Genomic DNA, 19772 nt, shown 5'->3' with positions numbered 1-19772 from the left:
AAAAAAACAACGCATAAACTTGGTATTGTCAGAATCCTGCCGACCCCGTGAAGAATATCACAGTATTTATTTTGCACACTGAACTCTGTAAAAATGAAACCCAAAAAACAAATGCCCCCCCCTCCCCCAAACCCCTAAATTTGTATAGAAATTGTACATTATTTGTATTCAAATGTAATGCTATTAGAAAAAATACTTGTCCTGCGAAAAACAAGCCCTCATACGGCTGCCGACGGGAAACTACAAAAAGTTATGGCTCTTGGAATGCAGCACTGAAAAACAAACTGAATAATTAGTAAGCAGCCTTTGTCACTAAGGGGTTAACTAAATGTGGTGATTAAACTGCTTTTGTGTTTTGGGGTGTGTCACATGCTGCACAAAGCAACAGCGAACCAAGAACAGAGCTGCATCAATAAAATGGTTACAACAGAATGTGAGACAATATCTAATCAACTGCGGATATCTACATTGTAGAACATTGTCCTTATCTCTACAACAGATGAAACGGACCGCTGCCTAATGGCGCTTGATTGCATATAGATATTCACTGGGAGTATGGCATTCATGTATAGCCACTTGTCCACGTATACCCAGATATGATCCTAGTCTCCAGAAAAGTAAATGCATTATAAATGGGGCAAGTGCTGAAAACGGCGTTGTCTGCCATAGATGGCTCATCTCACAAGGCCTTCCAAACTATTCCAAAAAGCAGTAACAAACAAAACTAAAAAGGCAGTAAAATATTATATATACATTGAAGTCATGGGAGTCTAGAAGTAAGAGGTTCCACTTTTTTACGCATTTTGATATTTTGTAGTAATCGCTGAGTTCATTCTTGGTGCAAATTCTTGTAAGCAGGATTGGCTAGGCTGAATCCAGTAAGTGGCTATTAATTTCAGAAGTGGCTTTTTAGCACATATTCATACTTGTAATGGCTTATTAAAACAAGTTTTACATATTTTTGTTGACTGGCAGCATTACTGCTGTATTAAAGGGGTGTTCCCTCTTAGCCGTATTGGGAATTCCTGTCTGTATTAGGTAGCTAAGAGGGTGTAAACAGTAGAGTATGGCTCTGCTACACTGTATCCATAACTCCCGTTCCATTCTATGTGACCTACGAAAATGCTTGGCTCTTTCCGTAATTCTGGGCCACCCCATTCACTGCATACAGCTGGGGCAGTCAGAACCAGAGACCCTGGGACCCGCACACATCTGTGTTTTCTTTCTGGTGTTAAAGTTAGTGCAAATATTATTTTTTTCTCTCCTGACATTTTTCTTTTAATGTTTAATAGCTCAGATTCAAGAATGAGTAATGTTTAAAGATTTTCACTTATTTTGATGCTTAACATGTAATGCCTTGAGGTAATGCGAGAGATAAAGCAGAAGAGCAGAATTTCTGGCCATTATATGACTTGTATCTTGCATTTTTCATCCTTTTTACCCTCTACAGTCTGTCTAATTCTCAGTTGTCCTGTAAAGCTGCTATGTATTTCTCTCATACACTACACAGCAGAGCAGAGTTTCTTTTTTTATCTGTCCATAGCACATCCTCATAAGTATCCGCATCATGGAGGACATTATACAGCTGCACTGAGCAGTGCAGATGTGATCTCAGTAGCTGAGACAGTAAACTCCATTAGCTGCAGTAGCATGTTTGTATAAGTCCTGTTTCACTCTGTCGACTCCCTCTATAGACTTCTATGGGCGTGCACACACACTTCATATAATCATTTTCTGTTACTAGTGACAGATTTCACGACACAAGGCAGTGAACCGCATGTTAGAAAAGGGGAGAATTCTAGTAGCCAGCAGTTTACACTCATTTTCGGCATAAAAACATATTTTTGGTAAGTAAATGGGAGCCCCAGTTAATGAATAATTAGGGCCCCCTTAAAATATATATTTTAAGGGCGTTTCATGCTGTTTTTAAATTACTTATTGCAGCTCAAAGCTACTCCTGTTTAATGTTACTTTAGTTATTTACTATATATAGCGGGTTTTTTTGTTTTTTTAACATCTGTGTTTTTATTCTGCTTGATTTTCCCAGGGTGTAACGTTTAAAGTGGAAAATAGTAATTTAGTTATTGCTCGAATTCTCCATGGCGGGATGATCGATCGACAAGGTCTTCTCCATGTTGGTGACATAATTAAGGAAGTGAATGGTCATGAAGTGGGAAACAACCCGAAGGAACTGCAAGAGCTGCTGAAGAGCATTAGTGGTAGCGTTACATTAAAGATACTGCCAAGTTATAAAGATGCAGTATCTCCCCAACAGGTGAGCGTCATTAACCATGTATCCGTATGTTGGATTTGTCTTAGTAAGTTACCGAACTCTTACTAGGATGTTTTCTTTTTACAGACCAAAAAAAGGTGGCGGTGCATAGATTCTACCTTTTAGTAATACGTTATTTTTTCTCCTTAGGTTTTTGTGAAGTGCCATTTTGACTACAACCCATTTAATGATAATTTAATTCCCTGCAAAGAAGCCGGATTAAAGTTTTCCAAAGGAGAAATTCTGCATATTGTAAACCGGGAGGATCCAAACTGGTGGCAAGTAGGTGCCGATTATATGGTAACATATATAATCTTACAACTTGCAGCAAGAGAACATAGAATTGGAATGGAAATCCCCTTCTGGCTATGATCGACCAATTCTGTTATTGACCCTGATTGGCAGGATATCATTCTGGGGCATTTTTACCAAAGAAGCCTCATTGTGTCCCATTAGACGCCGTGTAGAATGATTATAGTGGGGGGAGCGTTGTTCGATGAAAAGTTGGGACTAGGGAGCGCTTCTCTTCGGCCAACTGTCCATTATGCCCTTAACCACCCTTGTATATTCCAGGGAGATATGGTATCTCTCCAGACTGGGCAGTAGCAACGGCTGAGTTAGTTTGCCACTTTAATACTCAGAGTTGCGCCTCTCATTCGCACAGCTGTACAAGATGACCATATTTACCATCCTTTACAGTTATCACATCACCACTGATCCCAGTGTCCTTTGTATCAGGGGTTGCTTTCCCCCCCAACCCCTCTTTCTACAGTTTCCATGTGACTTTGTGCTTCTCACCTCCTAGGTGGCCCACTGCCATTTTGCATCCATAATACGGAAGTGCGGTCCATCCCGACCATGGGTCTCCTGATCCAAACTCAAAGCAGCATACATTCCTATGATGCTTTAAGTTCGGCTCAGGAGACTCACGGTCAGGATGGACCGCACTTCTGTATTATGGATGCAGAACAGAAGTCAGAATGCAGTCGTGTTCTTGGCCTTTAATGGGATCTGTCTGTATACTACGGTGCAGTGTGTAAGGATAGTATATTACAGCTACAGGTCTGTACTCTTAGCTGGCCCTCTTTAAATCAGTCTAAAATTTTTGCCAAAGCTTTTAAAATAGAAGTTGTTCTCTTCTCATGGCAGCATGGCCGGCTGCATAGCTTTGCAGCTGTGGCCACTCTGACTCTTATCATTTGGTTTTCTTTTGCTACTACTTACCCTTTTTCCCTGTATAACACTTTAGATTTGGCTCCCAGTACTGTGAAAGTGTCAAGGGGGCGGTCCCCACCCTTCACTGTCAATAGATGACTTCATATTTTATTGACAGTGAGCCGTGGGGGCCGCTGACTTGACACATTCACATCTACAAACCTAGGAAGTACAGGGGACCAAGGATGAGTAGCAAGAAAAGAAAACCAGCGGTAGTCAGCGGGCCTGAGGCTGCAAAGCTATGCAGCCAGCCCCAATGACGTCAGGACTTAACTGGTCCTCTCCTAGCCACAAGTGCAGAAATAATGAGCATACTCCATTTAAAGGGGCCCTCTAAGCAAACTCAAATTCCACTAGTACTTCTGTCAGATCATTACTTGACATGTTAAATGTAGTTGTAAGATTGAGAACACTGGCTACTGTGAGTTTTCTGGAAGCTGCTTGCTCCAGACAAGCAGCTTTCTTTCTGACCACCCACATATGTAAGTGGATTGGAGAAATGCCCTGTTGCACACTGAGCAGGAAGATTAGCCTTTTCTATTTAGATTTGTATAGCAGATCTTGTTACATAAATACTTTTGTAAGAAGGGTGTGCCTGCAGATTTCTGTGGTCAGATGTGCGAATCAACCTTGTGCCAGTTCTAGATAAGGCCTTACCTTTATTTCTCTTTCCCGCCTTCCAGTGTATTGACTGGCAGTGTACTGCATGTGTTGGACTCTAAATATTTTATTAACTTTTTCCAGGCAAGTCATGTAAAAGAAGGTGGAAGCGCAGGACTTATTCCCAGTCAGTTTCTGGAGGAAAAGCGGAAAGCATTTGTGAGGAGAGACTGGGATGGAACAGGTATCACTATACTGTAGTAATGGGATTTAGGATTGCCATTGGTAGAAGTATGTGTGGGCCATATACTCCTAAATTGCAGACATTGCTATTGTACATGAAAAGTAATAATGGTAAAGGGTTTGTATGTCATCCGTTATGTAAATGTCAATACTGGTCAGAGGGGCATAATATAGTAGGTGCCTGCCAAGGAGATGGAACTCAATACTCTACAAATTTAAAGCGTACCAGAGTTTTTTTTCATTTTTTTTTTAAATACACCAGGTTGTCCATGCCCTCTCATTTTCTGCTGTTTGCACCCTGTTTCAGGCTTGTGCGTTCTGATTTTCAGGTGGTCTTCTGCATTTATCTGCTGTTTGCAGTCCACTTTCAGGGAGGGGGCATGTATAAAGTCTAGCATTCTGCCAGTAGTTCACTGTCCTGTATTTCCTTTTCCTCACTTTCCATACTGCATTGCACAGTCCTTAGTCCAGTCAACAGGGAAGCAGTAGCTGAATGCCCACCCCTTTGCGTTCCCGGGATGATTCTGACATTGAGATGTTCTGGCCACATGGTTAGTAAACACAATATTATGTGTGCATAGATGCACACAGACGCTGTGACAGCAGGAGAGGCAGAGATTGTCAAGATCCTTACCACAGTGTCTGCAGATCCCTCAGCCTGCAGCCTCTAAGTGCACGGAGGTGCCCCTGTGAAGATGGCGGCTCCCCCTGTTGCTAAGGACACATACTTGTTACTACAAAATGGTCTGTACCTAACAGCAAAGAGTGAATTGCAGATACGCTGGAAGGATAAACCGAAGTGCCAGCCACTTCAAATGTTGCTTTACCACTGCAAATCACAACATTTTTAATGCAAGTATATTACAGAAATGATGAGACCAATACAAGCTAGTAGATTCTCACTCAACCCGCGATCGGAGGAGGAGGCAGTTACTTGAGATGAGCGAGGCTCGCTCGAGTAACTACCCTTACCGAGCGTGCTCGCTCAGCTCTAGAAACTACACATTGCACTCGTGTGCACCATGCATGCCATGCAATGTGTTTTCCAGCTCCATTGAAAACAACGGCCGATGCAGGAAAAAATCGCTTGTGTATATGACCCCCATCCAAAAGAATGGGGTTCATACTCGTTGAGATTTGTGGGTCTCTCAACATGCACCTCTCACATGATTTTCATTGCCATGAGAAAACTGCCTTATGGATCATTATTAGATTATTAACTGTGTTCATGCCCACCATTCTGCCCTTGCTGAGATTTTCTTATACTAGTCATTAAAAGGTCTGGTGTAACATGTCTGTCATTGTTGATGCAACCTCTTGGAAATATGAATGTCTTAACGGGTGACATTATTTCCTAGTCAGACAAGTGCCTAATAAAATGCAGTACGGTTTCCCATAGCGGACGGCACCGGATAGCGCATATGCATAGTTGAAAACCGTTACTTCTGTACCAGCAAAACTTAATTGGAATGATAACTTTTGACCAAGTAGGCATTGATCATTTTTACAATTCCGCTCCCTCCTAAGGCCATTATACTGAAAGTGATAGGGTTTTATGCTGCACCAAAAAGTTATGTAACTTATTGCAGTTGGCCTCCGTGCTCTCTGGAGGTGATGCTTGATTAGAAGTACACCATGCTAATATTTCAGCAATCTGTCAACTTCTGCTTGATTAGAATGTGCTTTACAGTTTCGATAAAACTTCTGAATCTGTAGGTTTTTCTTCTGTATGATGTAAAAATCTGTAGAAAAAGCTTGAGCGGTCTCCATGGTATTCAGTATGGGGAATCCTTGCTGTGTGGTGCTTATTAGCTCCAGTATTGTACCCGTCACAAAGAGCCTTCATACTTTTAAAGTACTGTGTGTGCTCAATTGTCTATTAGAAAAGGCTACAGATTACTTTGTGTAACATACATCAGTGGTCTCTTTTGTTCCCTTCACCTGAAAATGTGCCGCAAGTGCCCAGCATCAATGCTGCACCCCACTCGTGTAATGAAGCGGAGGAGGCAGAGCAATATCTAATGATATTCTATAGCAGATACATTCTGTTGTGTACCATGCAGTGGTTAGCGCTGGGGTCCAGGGATCAAATCCAACCAGGGTCAGCACCTGCATGCAGTGTAAATGGCTTCCCTATGTTGCTGTCGGTTCCTCTGGGTTCTCCAGTTCCCTCCAACAGTGCAAAAATAACTGACCCTACTGTGTGTGTATGCGTCTGAAAGAAGGATATTCGATTGTGAGCTCCGTTGTTGATGAGGATGGATGCAACAATCCTTGGATGATGCCCCACAAATGGGCATTTTGCATTATCTGGTGAAAGGGGCACAGGAGTCTACTAAAGTATATTGCCGTAATCTTTAATGTACAGTAAGTACTGCACAAGATTGTGTTTTGGAAGGTTAAAAAAAACTGCTGGGCAGATAGGTGCCCTCGCTGGTGTAGGTGCGGGGGTATTTGATATACTAAGTTTTAATCTCATTCTAGGAAGTAGGACATGGGAAATGTTTACTTTTTACCAAGGCAATATATAAGAAAGTCACAATGGTAGGGAATATTGCTTCATGTAGTAGGAAGGATCAGTAAGTGAGGCTGGTCCTGGTTGAATACATTCATTCTTTAGATTACCAATTCCATTTAGTTTAGACAGTCTGCCATTATTTCAATCCTATGTTCATTTGATGATCACGATTTTCCATATGATACGCACTGAGCTCTTATATTCTGTAGGCCATTTAAAGGGGTTCATCTCTTTGGACAATTCCTCCTACATGTTAGAAGGGCCCTTGAGAATATGCTTATCACCAAGCTGGCACGCCCAGCAATCTGCTATAATCTGGGGGGCAACTAACATGTTTAAATTTTCTTGCAGTGTCACTACATGGAAAATTAAGTATCACACCGTGCCCATTGTGATCAATGGATGGCCTGTGTAATATAGGGAAGGCCAGAGCAAAAGATGAGAATCCTAAACAGGAGCCCCCCACTTTGTTAATTCACATTCAGTATCCGTGTTCATGAAAATGGATTTTGTACGCTGGACAAGCCCTTTAAGCTAATTGTTTTCTCTGTTCTGTGCCAGGGCCATTCTGTGGTACAATCTCAAGCAAGAAAAAGAAAAAAATGATGTATCTGACTACAAAAAATGCAGGTAGTGTTTTTAATGCTATAGTCTCACACATGTTGTCCCCTTTCTTCTAATGTCCTATAAAGTACATATGTAAATTATATCAATTCCTTTAAAGCGACCCTCCAGTTTTGGGATAAAATTCTGTCCTGGGACAGAGGAGAGAGGCGTAGATTACATACAGTTCTACTCTGTTGGCCCTGTGATCCGGTTCTGAATTTTTTTTAACTGCCTAACATACCCTGTGCACTGCTCCCTGATTTGCCAGTATTGATCATGTGAACAACTCTGGCCAATCAGAGAGCAGGTAACGTGCATTGATAGTTTAACTCTACCAGTGCGCTGTGGGGAATTACATTGTCTGAAACTTGTGTGGGCCCAGAACTTGTGGATCAGAGGTACGTCTGAGAAGAACCGCTGCAGGCAATATACCGTCATCTCTGGTCCTAGGATAGAATTTTTGCACAGAAAACAGAGGGTTGCTTTTACGTGTTTTTTTATTTTTTTTTTATTTAAAAAGTAATAATTTTTTTTGCTTGTGCAAATGAGAAACAATTCACCCTATGGGTATCACGGTTGAGGAGCGTTTCTATCCTGCAGTGCAGTTCACAAATCTGTGTATATGATGTATTCTTTCCCTGTTGTGCTGCATGATGTTTTACACTTTACTGCACGTTCAATGCTGTTTTTCTATTGATTGTACCTCTTCGTTTTGTTTTCTTCTGTACATGGTCATACTCTTGATTTGGATAGTCCTCTGGATGTTCCAGGCAAAAAAGCTGTCTGCCAAAAGAACAAAGTTGCAGTATTTTGTTCAGGTGCTTTTACATGGAATGATATCGTTCAAATTAGAGCAAGCAAGTAACCTATTAATTTTGGCGATAATCGTTCAGTATAAACGAGGCCAACGATTGAACGACAAACGAGAATTAATTTACTGCTTCGTCCATTTGATGGAAGCCTGAAAATCACCGTCTGCTCGTTTACTAATCGTTCCATGTTGGCCGCAATCATTTTAGATGGAACAATGATCATTCAAACAATCATTTAAATGGGTGGAAGCGGACGATAACCGTTCGGTCTAAATGTGAGCCAATGGCTGGACAACGAACCAGAAGCATAAAAATCATCGTTGGCTCGTTCACTTGTCATTCTGGTTAAACGGCGCTTGTTCAGTCTCACGTTTGTGACGTCACTCGCTCGTTCAAACAAGAATCTGCTCATCTAGAAGGACCCTTAGTCGTTCATTCGCTGGTACAGTTGATGTGAATGACTACAGGCAGATAAATCATTCAAACAGGCGGAACGAGTGAACTTTGTCATCATTCACTCGTGAACATTAAATCGTTCCGTGTAAGGACTTAAACAGATGGACGTGTTTGCGGAGGTTTTTGTGGGCGTGAAAATCACGCCGCCCTCAAAACTCAGCGAAACCATTTCTTTCAACGGGTTTGTTCTCATGAGTGTTTGGTGTGCGCAACACCTACGTGTAAAAAAAGATAGGCCTTGCCCTATGTTTTTCGGGGTTTTTTTTATACGTGCGATAAAAGATAGGTCTTGCCCCCATCTGCTTTTTTTTTTTTGCGCGCACGACAGCGCTGGGTTTGAACAGTAAAAAATATGCCACAACAACGAAGGCTTATAACTTGTTTATGCACAAATACGTTCCTAATACAATAGTTGCAGTAGTTTGGAAATCCAGTGTGGTCCAGTGTTAAGGTTGTGTTCAGGAATGCTGGTTCTGGACTAGCAAGACTAGTTGACTATCTGGGTTTATTTGGCATCAATTAAAGCGGTGTCTTAGTTATATATATATATATATATATATATATATTTTACTATGCAGGCCATGTAGAAAAACAATAGAAAAACAGCCTATACTCTCCTTTCCCGACTTCCGCTACTCCAGTGCTGCGTTTTAATTTACCCCAGTAGTGGTGCAGATTTTGACAGGATTCAACAATCCTCCTCACCTCGCAATACATTGTGCCTTGACAGCCTCTAGTGAGGGCTGAGGCGGTGCTCAGGTGATTTGGAAGTGGCATCACTTCCCCCGGGCCACGTGTGAACATACCTTTAGACACAATTACCCTTAAAGTCCAAATAAGGAAGATGGAACAATGCCTCTGCAGCGCCACCTATTGGATGGCAGTATTCCTGCAAATCCATATACAACCCTTTTATACAGGTCTTAATAAAGATTAGGAATTGAAAACCAAGCCAGAATCCATACACAGACAGCTGTTTCAGGGTCTTTGACCCTCACCCGTGTGCAGTAGGATTGTGGCTTGGCAGGGATGCTGCCATTGAGTAGGTGGCGCTGCAGAGGTACTGTTCCTTTTTCCTTATTTGCATATTACCCAGAGGAGCATGCATGGCCTTCTAAGTCTCCTCACTCACCTACTAGGTGCTCTCCTCAAGGAGAGCCTATAGCCCTTCCGCCTTAAATGTCCTTCATGGACAGATATTTGAAGTTGGAAGTCTTTTATATAATTTTTTCTTGACCTGTGCAAAGCAGCAATTGTAACAGAAGAGCTCACCCCTATGGTAATGCTTAGATGTCTTAAAATGGCTTTTATACTTGTAGTATAGTTTCTATTACTATATGACTTTCTGGGCATGTGAACGGTTTTTATTCACCTTTGTATTGGAGATGGGGAGACCCAAACTGCACAGTCCTGGTATAGTGAATGTGAACGATCTGCCAGTCAATGAACTATTTATCTGCCTTTTTATAAACCCACTGCACAAGCAAATTTGGTCATTGTTCGCTCTTGTGAATAATATATCGCTCCGTGTAAAAAGGAGCCTTAGGCCTCATGTCCACGGGGAAAATCGGGCCCGCCGCGGATTCTTCATGCAGAATCCCGCAGCGGGTCCCTCCTTTCCCGCGGACATAAGGCCTAAAAAGAAGAATTACTTACCTGCCAGGACTCTGGGGATCTGCCCTCCGTCGCGGCCAGATCTTCTTTCTTCAGCCCGGCAAATGTGCTCGGCACGCCGGCAGCATGCTGCGCGCATGCGCCATGCACTTTTTTTTTTTTAACCTCCTGCTCTCCCGCGCCGGAGAGCAGGAATTCAGCTGCGGGTGTGCCGCGGATCCGGACGGCTGCCATAGGCTTCAATAGAAGCCTGCGGGAGACCTGCACTAAAATGGAGCATGCTGCGGGTGTTTTCCTGCACACGCAATTTGGGGTCTGGAGTCTGCACAGCGGTGACAAACTTTTCACAAAAAGCATTACAGAAAAATGTTTATCTTCGCTTATTCTCCTGATTTATGGGAAAAAAATTAACTAGTTTCCAGATCTGTTTGTGATTTTGCTTTTTCATGAATTTTACAGAATCTAGTATACGATGGTTGATTTGCATAGATGGACAGATGAGGGGGATATGTATTCTATATTCATTCTCTGGCATTGCCTGTTATGTAGCACACATTTGCTGCATATCCCTATCCAGGGTCTTGTCAGCTACATCTTGCCAGTCCTACAATCTCGCTCCGTCCGCCAGCGTGCAGAGATTTGTCCACTCAGAAAAAGCATCTGGTTTGTTTCTGGATTCATTGCAACAATTTAGTGTTGTTGGAAAGCAGATCTTGGCCGTTGGCAGGCAGATTGCTGACTGATCCTGGTGACTCAGGAAATAGTTTCTGGAAATGTGAATGAGCTGCTCCTTGGTGCTGCTATCGGTGTCCGTGGACAGAAGTAGTTGTATTACACCGAGCAAGAACGTGTTCCATCCTCTACAAACAGTAGGCTGTCAGCAGGAAGAACATATCATCTCAGGGCCGGAAGAGGACAGCAATGCAGCCCTAGTAATATAAAGCACATGGACCCATCCGTGCCATCACAGCGCTGGAAATATACAGCAATGTTTGGTAATCCCTTTCCACTATGTGACATCCACTTATGGCACTGGTGGGAAGACATTAAGGCTGGCTTCACACGTGCGTATGCATATTTGGGCATGCGTGCCACTTTTTTGCGGAATGTTATTTTTTGTGTGCACATCAGCGTATTTTACTGTTTTGCGTGCGCCAAAATTAAAGCATTGATGCTCATTACTAACTAGTCTGAGTTCAAGATGTGTTTTTCCTGCGGAATTACGCAGTGTTACGCACAACACCTAGCATGTTGCACATCCCCATTGACTTCTATGGGAAACCTGCTGTTTTTTGTTTTTCTTTTGCGCGACTAGAATGCGCCAGAAATTTACGCACATGTGAGCAAACCCATTAAAATGGATTCTGTTTACTGAATATTGTGCAAGCAAATTTTCCATTCACAAATATGGCCGCGTGAAGCTGGCCTTAAGGGTATGTAGGGAGTTGTACTGTCTGGACATATGACCAGCCATCTTAATGACCCCAAGATGTACAGTTGGTTAGACCTTTTTGGCATGTACTGCGGATGGGAATACTTTGCTCTGTGAAGAAAACGTCTCCCAGCAGGTCCTGAAGGTCTCCAACTGTTATAGTCCCCCATGGACGGAGGGCCAAAAATGGCAGTGTAGTCGTGTCTAATCACAAAATAATGCAAGTCAATGTGGTCATGTTGTTGTGACCGCGACCCAACGGTCATAAGAGATCCAAACTGCATTTGTTGTACTTGTTGGGTTGGGGTAGCTTGTGAGCTGCAATGCAACCACACTGATTGCTGCAAGGTTGTGCCAGTAAGTATAGCATGTGACCACTGAGGTCGGCGAGTGGCTGCAGTTGGCACATGCCACTACAGAATATCACCGCTGATGGCCACTATAACAGCTGTGCTGCTTTGAAAGGGAGCAGAAAATTAGTTTTTGTTTTTATTTGACTTTACTTTAGGGCATTGTGTGTGTTTACCACCTTGTAAGGGAGAGATGACATGGGTTTCAGATGCACTAAAAGGGTTAATGGGCACATCCCAAGTGGCATGGAGCAATGGTGGTCTATAACAGGCAAGGGGTTACTATGTAGAAGAAATGGTTAGGCAGCATCCTTCCTTTATATAGGATCGAAACGTTGCGGTCTTGTTAGTGTTTGCATAAGAATGAAGAAGGCCCTGATGGGCTGAATGCCACGGAGGGATGCTGCCTAACCATCTCTTCTTCTACATCTGAATTTTGGGGTATTTTTGGATTCAACCCTTGGACATTTGGCGTGCCTCTTATTTGCGGTGAGCAGAAATAAGAAAAAAGGTTAATGGGCACATTTGTGCATTCATGGTGACTTAGGACAACGGGGGTTTAATGGGGTACAGTTTTGGTATTCTAAGACAGCTGGGTCCAGTTTCCACTTACTCCAGCTATGCCCCTGTATAATGGCCGAGAACTAGAACTCCCAGCATAGCATGTCTAGGCTGCTATGGGGTATCAGAGTAAATGATAGGCAAGGACTAAAACTCCCAGCACATAGGCTCTTATGATTTTTACATTTTGGGGGCTGTAAGGTAACTAAAACTCGCAGCATTTCCCCAGCTGTCAGCTCTTGCCTTGCAGAAAACCGATGCTGGTCAGGTCCGTGAATCCTGCTGGTGAGCAGCTACACTTTCTCTGGGTAGAATGGATTGAATCCATCACTTCTCCAATGTTCAATACAATATTTGCCCCCTCATGTTATGTTAGAGGTTTAAGTTGTGTGATTTATTGTATAACTTTGTCCCTCTAGAATTTGACCGGCATGAGATCCAGATCTATGAAGAGGTAGCACGCATGCCCCCATTCCAAAGGAAAACCCTTGTTTTAATTGGAGCACAAGGAGTGGGCCGAAGAAGTTTGAAAAACCGCTTGATCGTCATGAATCCTACCTATTTTGGAACGACTGTTCCGTGTAAGTTCTAGAGCATTGTTGTGACTGATTGTGACTGTCTAAATGTTATCTAGTATTGTATTGGTTAGTAACATTATCCAACTGCGGGATCGGTTTCTGTTTTCATTATGTACCAAGTTAAAGTATATTTCTGGTGAACACCAAAAGATGTATTCAACACAGCGGAAACAAATCTTTGTAACGTTTTTTACAGCTAGTAAACCTAAAATAATTGAATACATAACCATTCATCCCCTTTTAATTAATGATCTAGTAGAATCAACTTTGTACATGTGAACACTTCACTTCTCCCTCTGCTCTATTGCCCCCCCCCCCCCCCAAAAAAAAGCCAAATTTTCAGTTGAATTGACATCTACTTGGACCCTTAACCCCTTGAGTGGCGGGTTTCCTACCACCCTGTCGTGCCCACCAGGGCAGGTTTTTTAAAATGGTCTAATCATTGAATTTCAACTAATTTTGCAGTTGCGTCCCAAGAGCCATAACTTTTTCATTTTTCCATTGACATGGCCATATAAGGGATTGTTTTTTGCGGGACAAGTTGTGATTTTTTTAAACGGGGGAGGAAAAAAAGAAATGGGGAAAAAAGAAAAAAAGGGGCCATGTCATTAAGGGGTTAAATAATGTATTAACTTCCTTCTCTGGGTCATTACGACGCATGGATACCACATGTGTGATTGTATTTCTGATTTTTTACAAAATAAAGGGAGACAAGTGTTTTTATAATTTTTTTTTATAATTTTTTAACTTTTTTTTTTTTTAATTTATTTTTTTATTTTAATTTTTTTGTCCCTTTAGGGGACTTCCACAGGGACCCATCAGGACCCCTGATCACATTCCGGGGGTCCGATGGTGACAGCCCTTTACATGCTGCAGTGACAGCCCTTTACATGCTGCAGTCACATAGACTGCAGCATGTAAAGGGTTAACACAGCAGAGATTGGAGGTTTTCTCTGATCTCTGCTGTAAGAGCTGGTACCTAGCTGTCCTCTGACAGCTAACAACCAGCTCTCCCTGCCACAGAGACCATCGGCTTGCTTCTGACAAGCCGATGGTCTCTATGGCAACCTGTAAACAAACCAGCGCAGGAGGTTGCCGGCATATCGGCAATATCTTCTGCTGGTTTTTCACTGCTCTGTGTGGGTCTGTGCAGGCAGAGCACACTGTCACAGCTTGTGGCATTGTGCTCTGCAGCTCCCATGACGCTATGAGCAGTGGAGCTCGTCCCGGAAAATTTCCGGGCGTGCCACTCAAGGGGTTAAGTGCAGTAACATGGCTACTAAGCCAGTCCTTTTTAGCTCTATTTTTCTTTCCTCTTATGGGATTTGCTACTATGCTGGCAAATATATTGTCTTTCAAGCTGCAGTTCTCTTGAACGCTGCAGCAGGTTTTCACCTTTTTAGAAGGGGGAAACTGTTATAATACAGTCTCTCCCATCTCTCACCACAGACGTGGTAGCTTGTAACAACTGCAGAGATGAAATGCATCTTAGTGGCCTCCTTCTCTAGTCCTTGACTTGCACAGTTCTTTGGGTTATATTTCTTTGCTGCAATTTTTTTTTTTACTAGAAAAGTAGCTCAAAAGAAGCAAGAGTTCTTTTTCTCTTCAGTATTTACACTTTTTTATTTATTTTTCTTGTCAATGTCTGGATTTTTTAAAGGGAACCTGCCATGTCCCCACAGCACTATCAATTAACCCCTTCATGACATGGCCTATTTTGGGCTTAAGGACGCAACAATTTTTGGCGGATTTTCTTCTCCATTTATTAAAAGCCATAACTTTTTTTTATTTTTCCGTCGACGCGGCCGTATGAGGGCTTGTTTTTTGCGTGGCGAACTGTAGTTTTTATCGATGCCAATTTTGGGTACATAGACTATATTGTAAAATTTTTTATTTTTTTTTTAATGATAGCAGAGAGAGAAAACGCATCAATTCTGCCATAGATTTTTTTATTTTTTTTTACACCGTTAATCATGCAGCATAAATGAGACTTTCTATTTTTTCTGCAGACCGGTACGGTTACAACGATACCAAAATTCTAACTTTTTTTTTAGGTTTTCCCACTTTTCTGCAATAAAAACCCTTGTTTTTGGAAATCTTTTTTCTATTCTAAATTGCTGCATTCAAAGTCCCGTAACTTTTTTATTTTTTGATGTACGGCACTCTATGAGGGCTAATTTTTTGCGAGACGAGCTGTAGATTTTATTGGTACCATTTTGGCGTACATACGGCTTTTTTGATCACTTTTATTGCGTTTTTAGTGAGGCAAAATGCTAAAAATGAGCATTTTGCCTCAGTTTTTTAGCCTTTTTTTTAGCGTTTTTTCCGTGCACAGTCAAAAGCATGTGCAACTTATTGTACGCATCGTTACGGACGCGACAATACCAAATATGTGGGGTTTTATTTTTATTTTTTACCTTTTTTTATGCTAATCTGAGAAAAAGCATAAAAAATGGTTTTTTTTACTCTTTTTTTTTTTTACATTTTTTAAATTCATTTTTTAAATCTTTCTTTTTTTTTACACTGTTTGTGTCCCTCTGAGGGACTTTAACCACTGCCCTGATGATCGCTGTCATAAGGCATGGCTCATACAGCGATCTCAGGCATAGGCAATACAGGACGCCAGTGTCTGGCGTCCTGTTGCCATGGTGACAGGCCGGGCTCTCGCGATGACATTGCAAGTTCCGGCCGGAGACACAGAGGGAGCCGCGCTCCCTCTGTGAACTCTTTCCCTGCCGCGATCTACTTAGATCGCGGCAGGGAAGGGGTTAACAGCGGGGGGCGCATCTCTGATGACCCCCCGCTGTTGCAGCGAGACGCTGGCTGTGACTGACAGCCGGCTCCCGCTGCGGGATAGCGCTGGATCATATGTGATCCCGCGCTATCTCCAGGACGTAAGTTTACGCCCTGTTGCGGGAAGTACCCCGCTCCCAGGACGTAAACTTACGCCCTGCAGCGGGAATGGGTTAAAGGGGTTGTCCTGCGGCGAAATCAAAAAAAAATTTTTTTCAACCTACCCCCACATTGTGCCCCGTTAAAAACAATCCCTTTCTTATTTAAAAAAAAAATAAATCGCTTACCTGCATCCCTGTTCAGGCAGTTTCTTCTTTTAAAGATGGCCGCTGGTCCTTTCCCAAGGATGCACCGCGGTTTTCTCCCATGGTGCACCGCGGGTCTTCTCCCATGGTGCACCATGGATGTCTTGCGTTCCACTGCCGATTACAGCCACCTAATTGGCTGATCGGCACCACGTGACGGAGGCGGAGCTACGATGACTATGCATAGACCAGCTCTCCAGCGCGAGCACGCCGGAGCGGCCCCATTCAACACAGCAGAAGACCGGACAGCGCAAGCGCGTCTAAAGAAGCCAGAAGATGCAGAAATTAGTCGGAGCCATGGAGACGGGGACGCCAGCAACAAAGTGGGTAAGTGTATAACTTCTGTATGGCTCATATTTAATGCACGATGTATATTACAAAGTGCATTAATATGGCCATACAGAAGTGCTTAACCCCACTTGATTTCACGGGACAACCCTTTTAACTATTGCTGCTATTAGGGGATGCAACAGGGAGCCAGGTGATGTTGTGTTTTTTTTTTTTGTTTTTTTTTTTACGTGCTCACTCCCGCAATGCAGCACTGTCGCCTTCTGAAGATCACGCAGTACGAAAATCTGGCTCTCTTTAGAATCCTCTTATACAAGTGTATGGGAGAGCCATACATGGGAGCAAAGTGTGGATTTCAGAGGGGGACAGCGCTGGAGCGCAGATGTAGGTGAGTATAAAAAAAAAAATACACCACCCGTCTCCCTGTCACGTCCCCCATCGGCACCATTACGAAGTTTATGGGGCTGTGGCATTGTGACAGGTTCCCTTTAAAGCGACCCTCTGGTTTCAGGAATAAATTCTGTCCTGCCCCCAAGGATGGGGGGGGGGGGTGCATATTACCTGCAGTTGTTCTCTGCTACCCCTTCAATCCGCTGTTTCCAGGCCCGATATTCAGCTGTCCAAGATAGCTGCAGCAATTTTCTAGATGCCTAGGGCGCACTATGCATTGTTCTCTGGTCAGTACAATCATTTGAGCAACTTTGACCAATCAGAGAGCAGGTATAATGTTTAACACTATCAATGCACTGTGGGGGATTAGGTAGTCTAGAGATTACATGGGCCATCTTGAATAACTAAAAATAGGACCTGGAACCAGTGAAATGGAAGTGACAACAGAGAACAAGTGCAGATAATTTTACCCTCCGTCCTCTCTGGTCCTGGGAAAGGATTTTGTCATGAAAGTGGAAAGTCTGTATAATTTGGTCTACAATGGTTAAATGTTATACAGTATCGGGAGGGTGCATGAATGCTGATAGTATACCTGTTTATAGTGTAGAATATATTTTTGTCAACTTGTCAGAGGTCAGTAAAAAGTACGAGTTGTGAAAATATTGTGTTCTAGAGCAAATAAAGCTGCGAAAATATTAGAACCTGGTGATGCACAATATTTTGACAGAGGTAGTTGCCAGATCTTGTGAATGTGTGGAGCAGTGGAAACAACATGTATTGGTCTTGGATGAACTCAAGAGGTGATGGCTGAAGGTTAAAGTCCAGTTGTCTTCTGTTTTCCATCTGGGTGGGGTTTTCCTTTTAGCAATGGGGAATGGAATGGATCAGAAAAACCTACTATAGATCTGTCATGGTACCAAACTGTGTGTTTATAAATAGTTGAGCGAATGTACTCTGCCGAGCTTGATGCTCGTTCGTGTATTAGCATACTCGATGGTGTTTGCTACTCGAGCGAGCATCACACCGTGTTTGATCCCTCCCCAGTTTTTTGCCCCTCCCCGCTGTGACCTGTCAGTTTTGGCCCCTCCCTGGTGGGTCCTATACAAAAATGCTTGAGTCTCCCATTGTAGTCAATGGGGTTCGTTACTTGAGTAGAGCTCTTGAATTTCACGAAAAGCTCAACTCGAATAACGAGGACCTGAGCATTTGGGTGCTCGCTCATCTCTATTTGTAAATATACGACATTGTGACACAAAAAAGGACACCTGTAATGTAGTCAATTATCAGACTAATGTACACCCCTTTTTAATCGATTGACTCCTATAGGTACCCTGTGACAAAAAACCCAATTTCTTAGAATCTGAGCACCAAATAAAGAGTGCTATCTGGAATAGTCTGAAACATATTTCCCCCATTAACCATTGTTGAATTCTGTTGAATCTGTGTTCGCTTTTAATCTATTTTCCCTTTTATTGGTGATGGAAGCATGGTGTTGACCAAGTACATCACCCACTTTCACAATCCTACTTCTCCGTTTCACAAGTCACATTGATTGTGTATATACCACCTATAAAACTATATCTTGTACAAAGTACTTGTACTTTTGTGATGATTTGGGGAACAGATTTTAACCCTTTCCAATCCATGCATTTTTTTCTCATCCATTTTCCCCAGCTCCAAATAAATTGGAGCTGGGGAGAATGGATGAAGAAAAATACATTTTCCCTGCACCCTCCTGATCGATCTGACAGAGTTCAGGGGGGTGCAGGTGCTCACTGCACCGTGGGGGGAATGCAGAAGTAATACTTCCGCATTCTCCCTTCTGCCTCCCGGCTCAGCCATCATGTGACTGCTGGGGTCAGGTGGCACCCAGCGGTCACATGATCGCTGGGCAGAATGCGGAAGTAATACTAACGCATTCTCCCTTCAGGCTCCTGGCTCGGCGTTCATGTGACCACTGGGGGTTAGGTAACACCGGCGGTCACATGATCGCCATCCAGAATCTCTCTGCATCACATAGCGCTAATTGAGCGCTATGTAATGTGTAAAGGAGAAGGCAGAAAGGGTTAAAAACCTTTTCTGCCTTCTCCTCGGGGGTCATTGATGAGGATCAGTGCAGGAGTGCATCTGCACCCAATGTGGCTGATGATCGGGTGCAGATGCACTGCAGTGTCGGGCCTGTCCCGACATTGGAGCTGTGGAGGGAAATAATGATGTTGGGGCAGGCCTGACATTGGATTGGAAAGGGTTAATTCTGGTAGGGAGGCATCCAATTGTGACACTGCTTGGTCCATCTTCCGTTCTAGAAACCCCTCTTCCCTAGATTCTGCACACACGTACAGTAGAGGGCATCTGTAACAGCCCCTCAAACACTTTGGACTTGTCTTAGTCTCTCACAACACTTGTCTTGACTTTGACCTACTCAAAGCTTTTGGTTTTGCTCCTTGTCACGGGAGGAGACAACGCTTTTGTAAAGACCGCCACCAAACAACCCCTTAATCGACTTCCGTGATGGTGTGAAATGGAGGTTAATTCACAACTGGCTTTTTCAGGCGTTAAGTAGTTTGACTTTGCACCTACATAAAATTTGTGTTCAGGTATTCTGTGTTTATGGTTTCCAACGAGCCCCATGACTGGTACGAGCCTCAAAAATATGACCAACGTTGGCGAAGCTGAGCTTGTGCCAACCGAGCGGTCGCCTCATAAGACATTCCAGTATCCTCCAATTATCTCTCAACC

General features: G+C 43.0%; 1 protein-coding gene across 3 annotated transcripts in view; it reads left to right on the top strand.

The window, feature by feature from the left end:
• Positions 1-19772, top strand: part of PALS2 (protein associated with LIN7 2, MAGUK p55 family member) — an 86252-nt gene that overhangs the window by 48118 nt on the left and 18362 nt on the right. For all 3 annotated transcript variants that reach the window (XM_066585620.1, XM_066585619.1, XM_066585621.1), the window contains 5 exons: positions 2048-2275; positions 2423-2554; positions 4232-4331; positions 7410-7478; positions 13099-13260. In XM_066585620.1, the coding sequence (XP_066441717.1) occupies positions 2048-2275; positions 2423-2554; positions 4232-4331; positions 7410-7478; positions 13099-13260 (691 nt within the window). The remainder of the gene's footprint in view (positions 1-2047; positions 2276-2422; positions 2555-4231; positions 4332-7409; positions 7479-13098; positions 13261-19772) is intronic.

This window comes from Eleutherodactylus coqui, chromosome 12 (genome assembly GCF_035609145.1).
Source record: "Eleutherodactylus coqui strain aEleCoq1 chromosome 12, aEleCoq1.hap1, whole genome shotgun sequence".
In the NCBI taxonomy this organism is placed as follows: Eukaryota; Metazoa; Chordata; class Amphibia; order Anura; family Eleutherodactylidae; genus Eleutherodactylus; species Eleutherodactylus coqui.
Note: the sequence above shows the minus strand (reverse complement) of the source record. Positions and strands in the feature narration are given on the sequence as shown.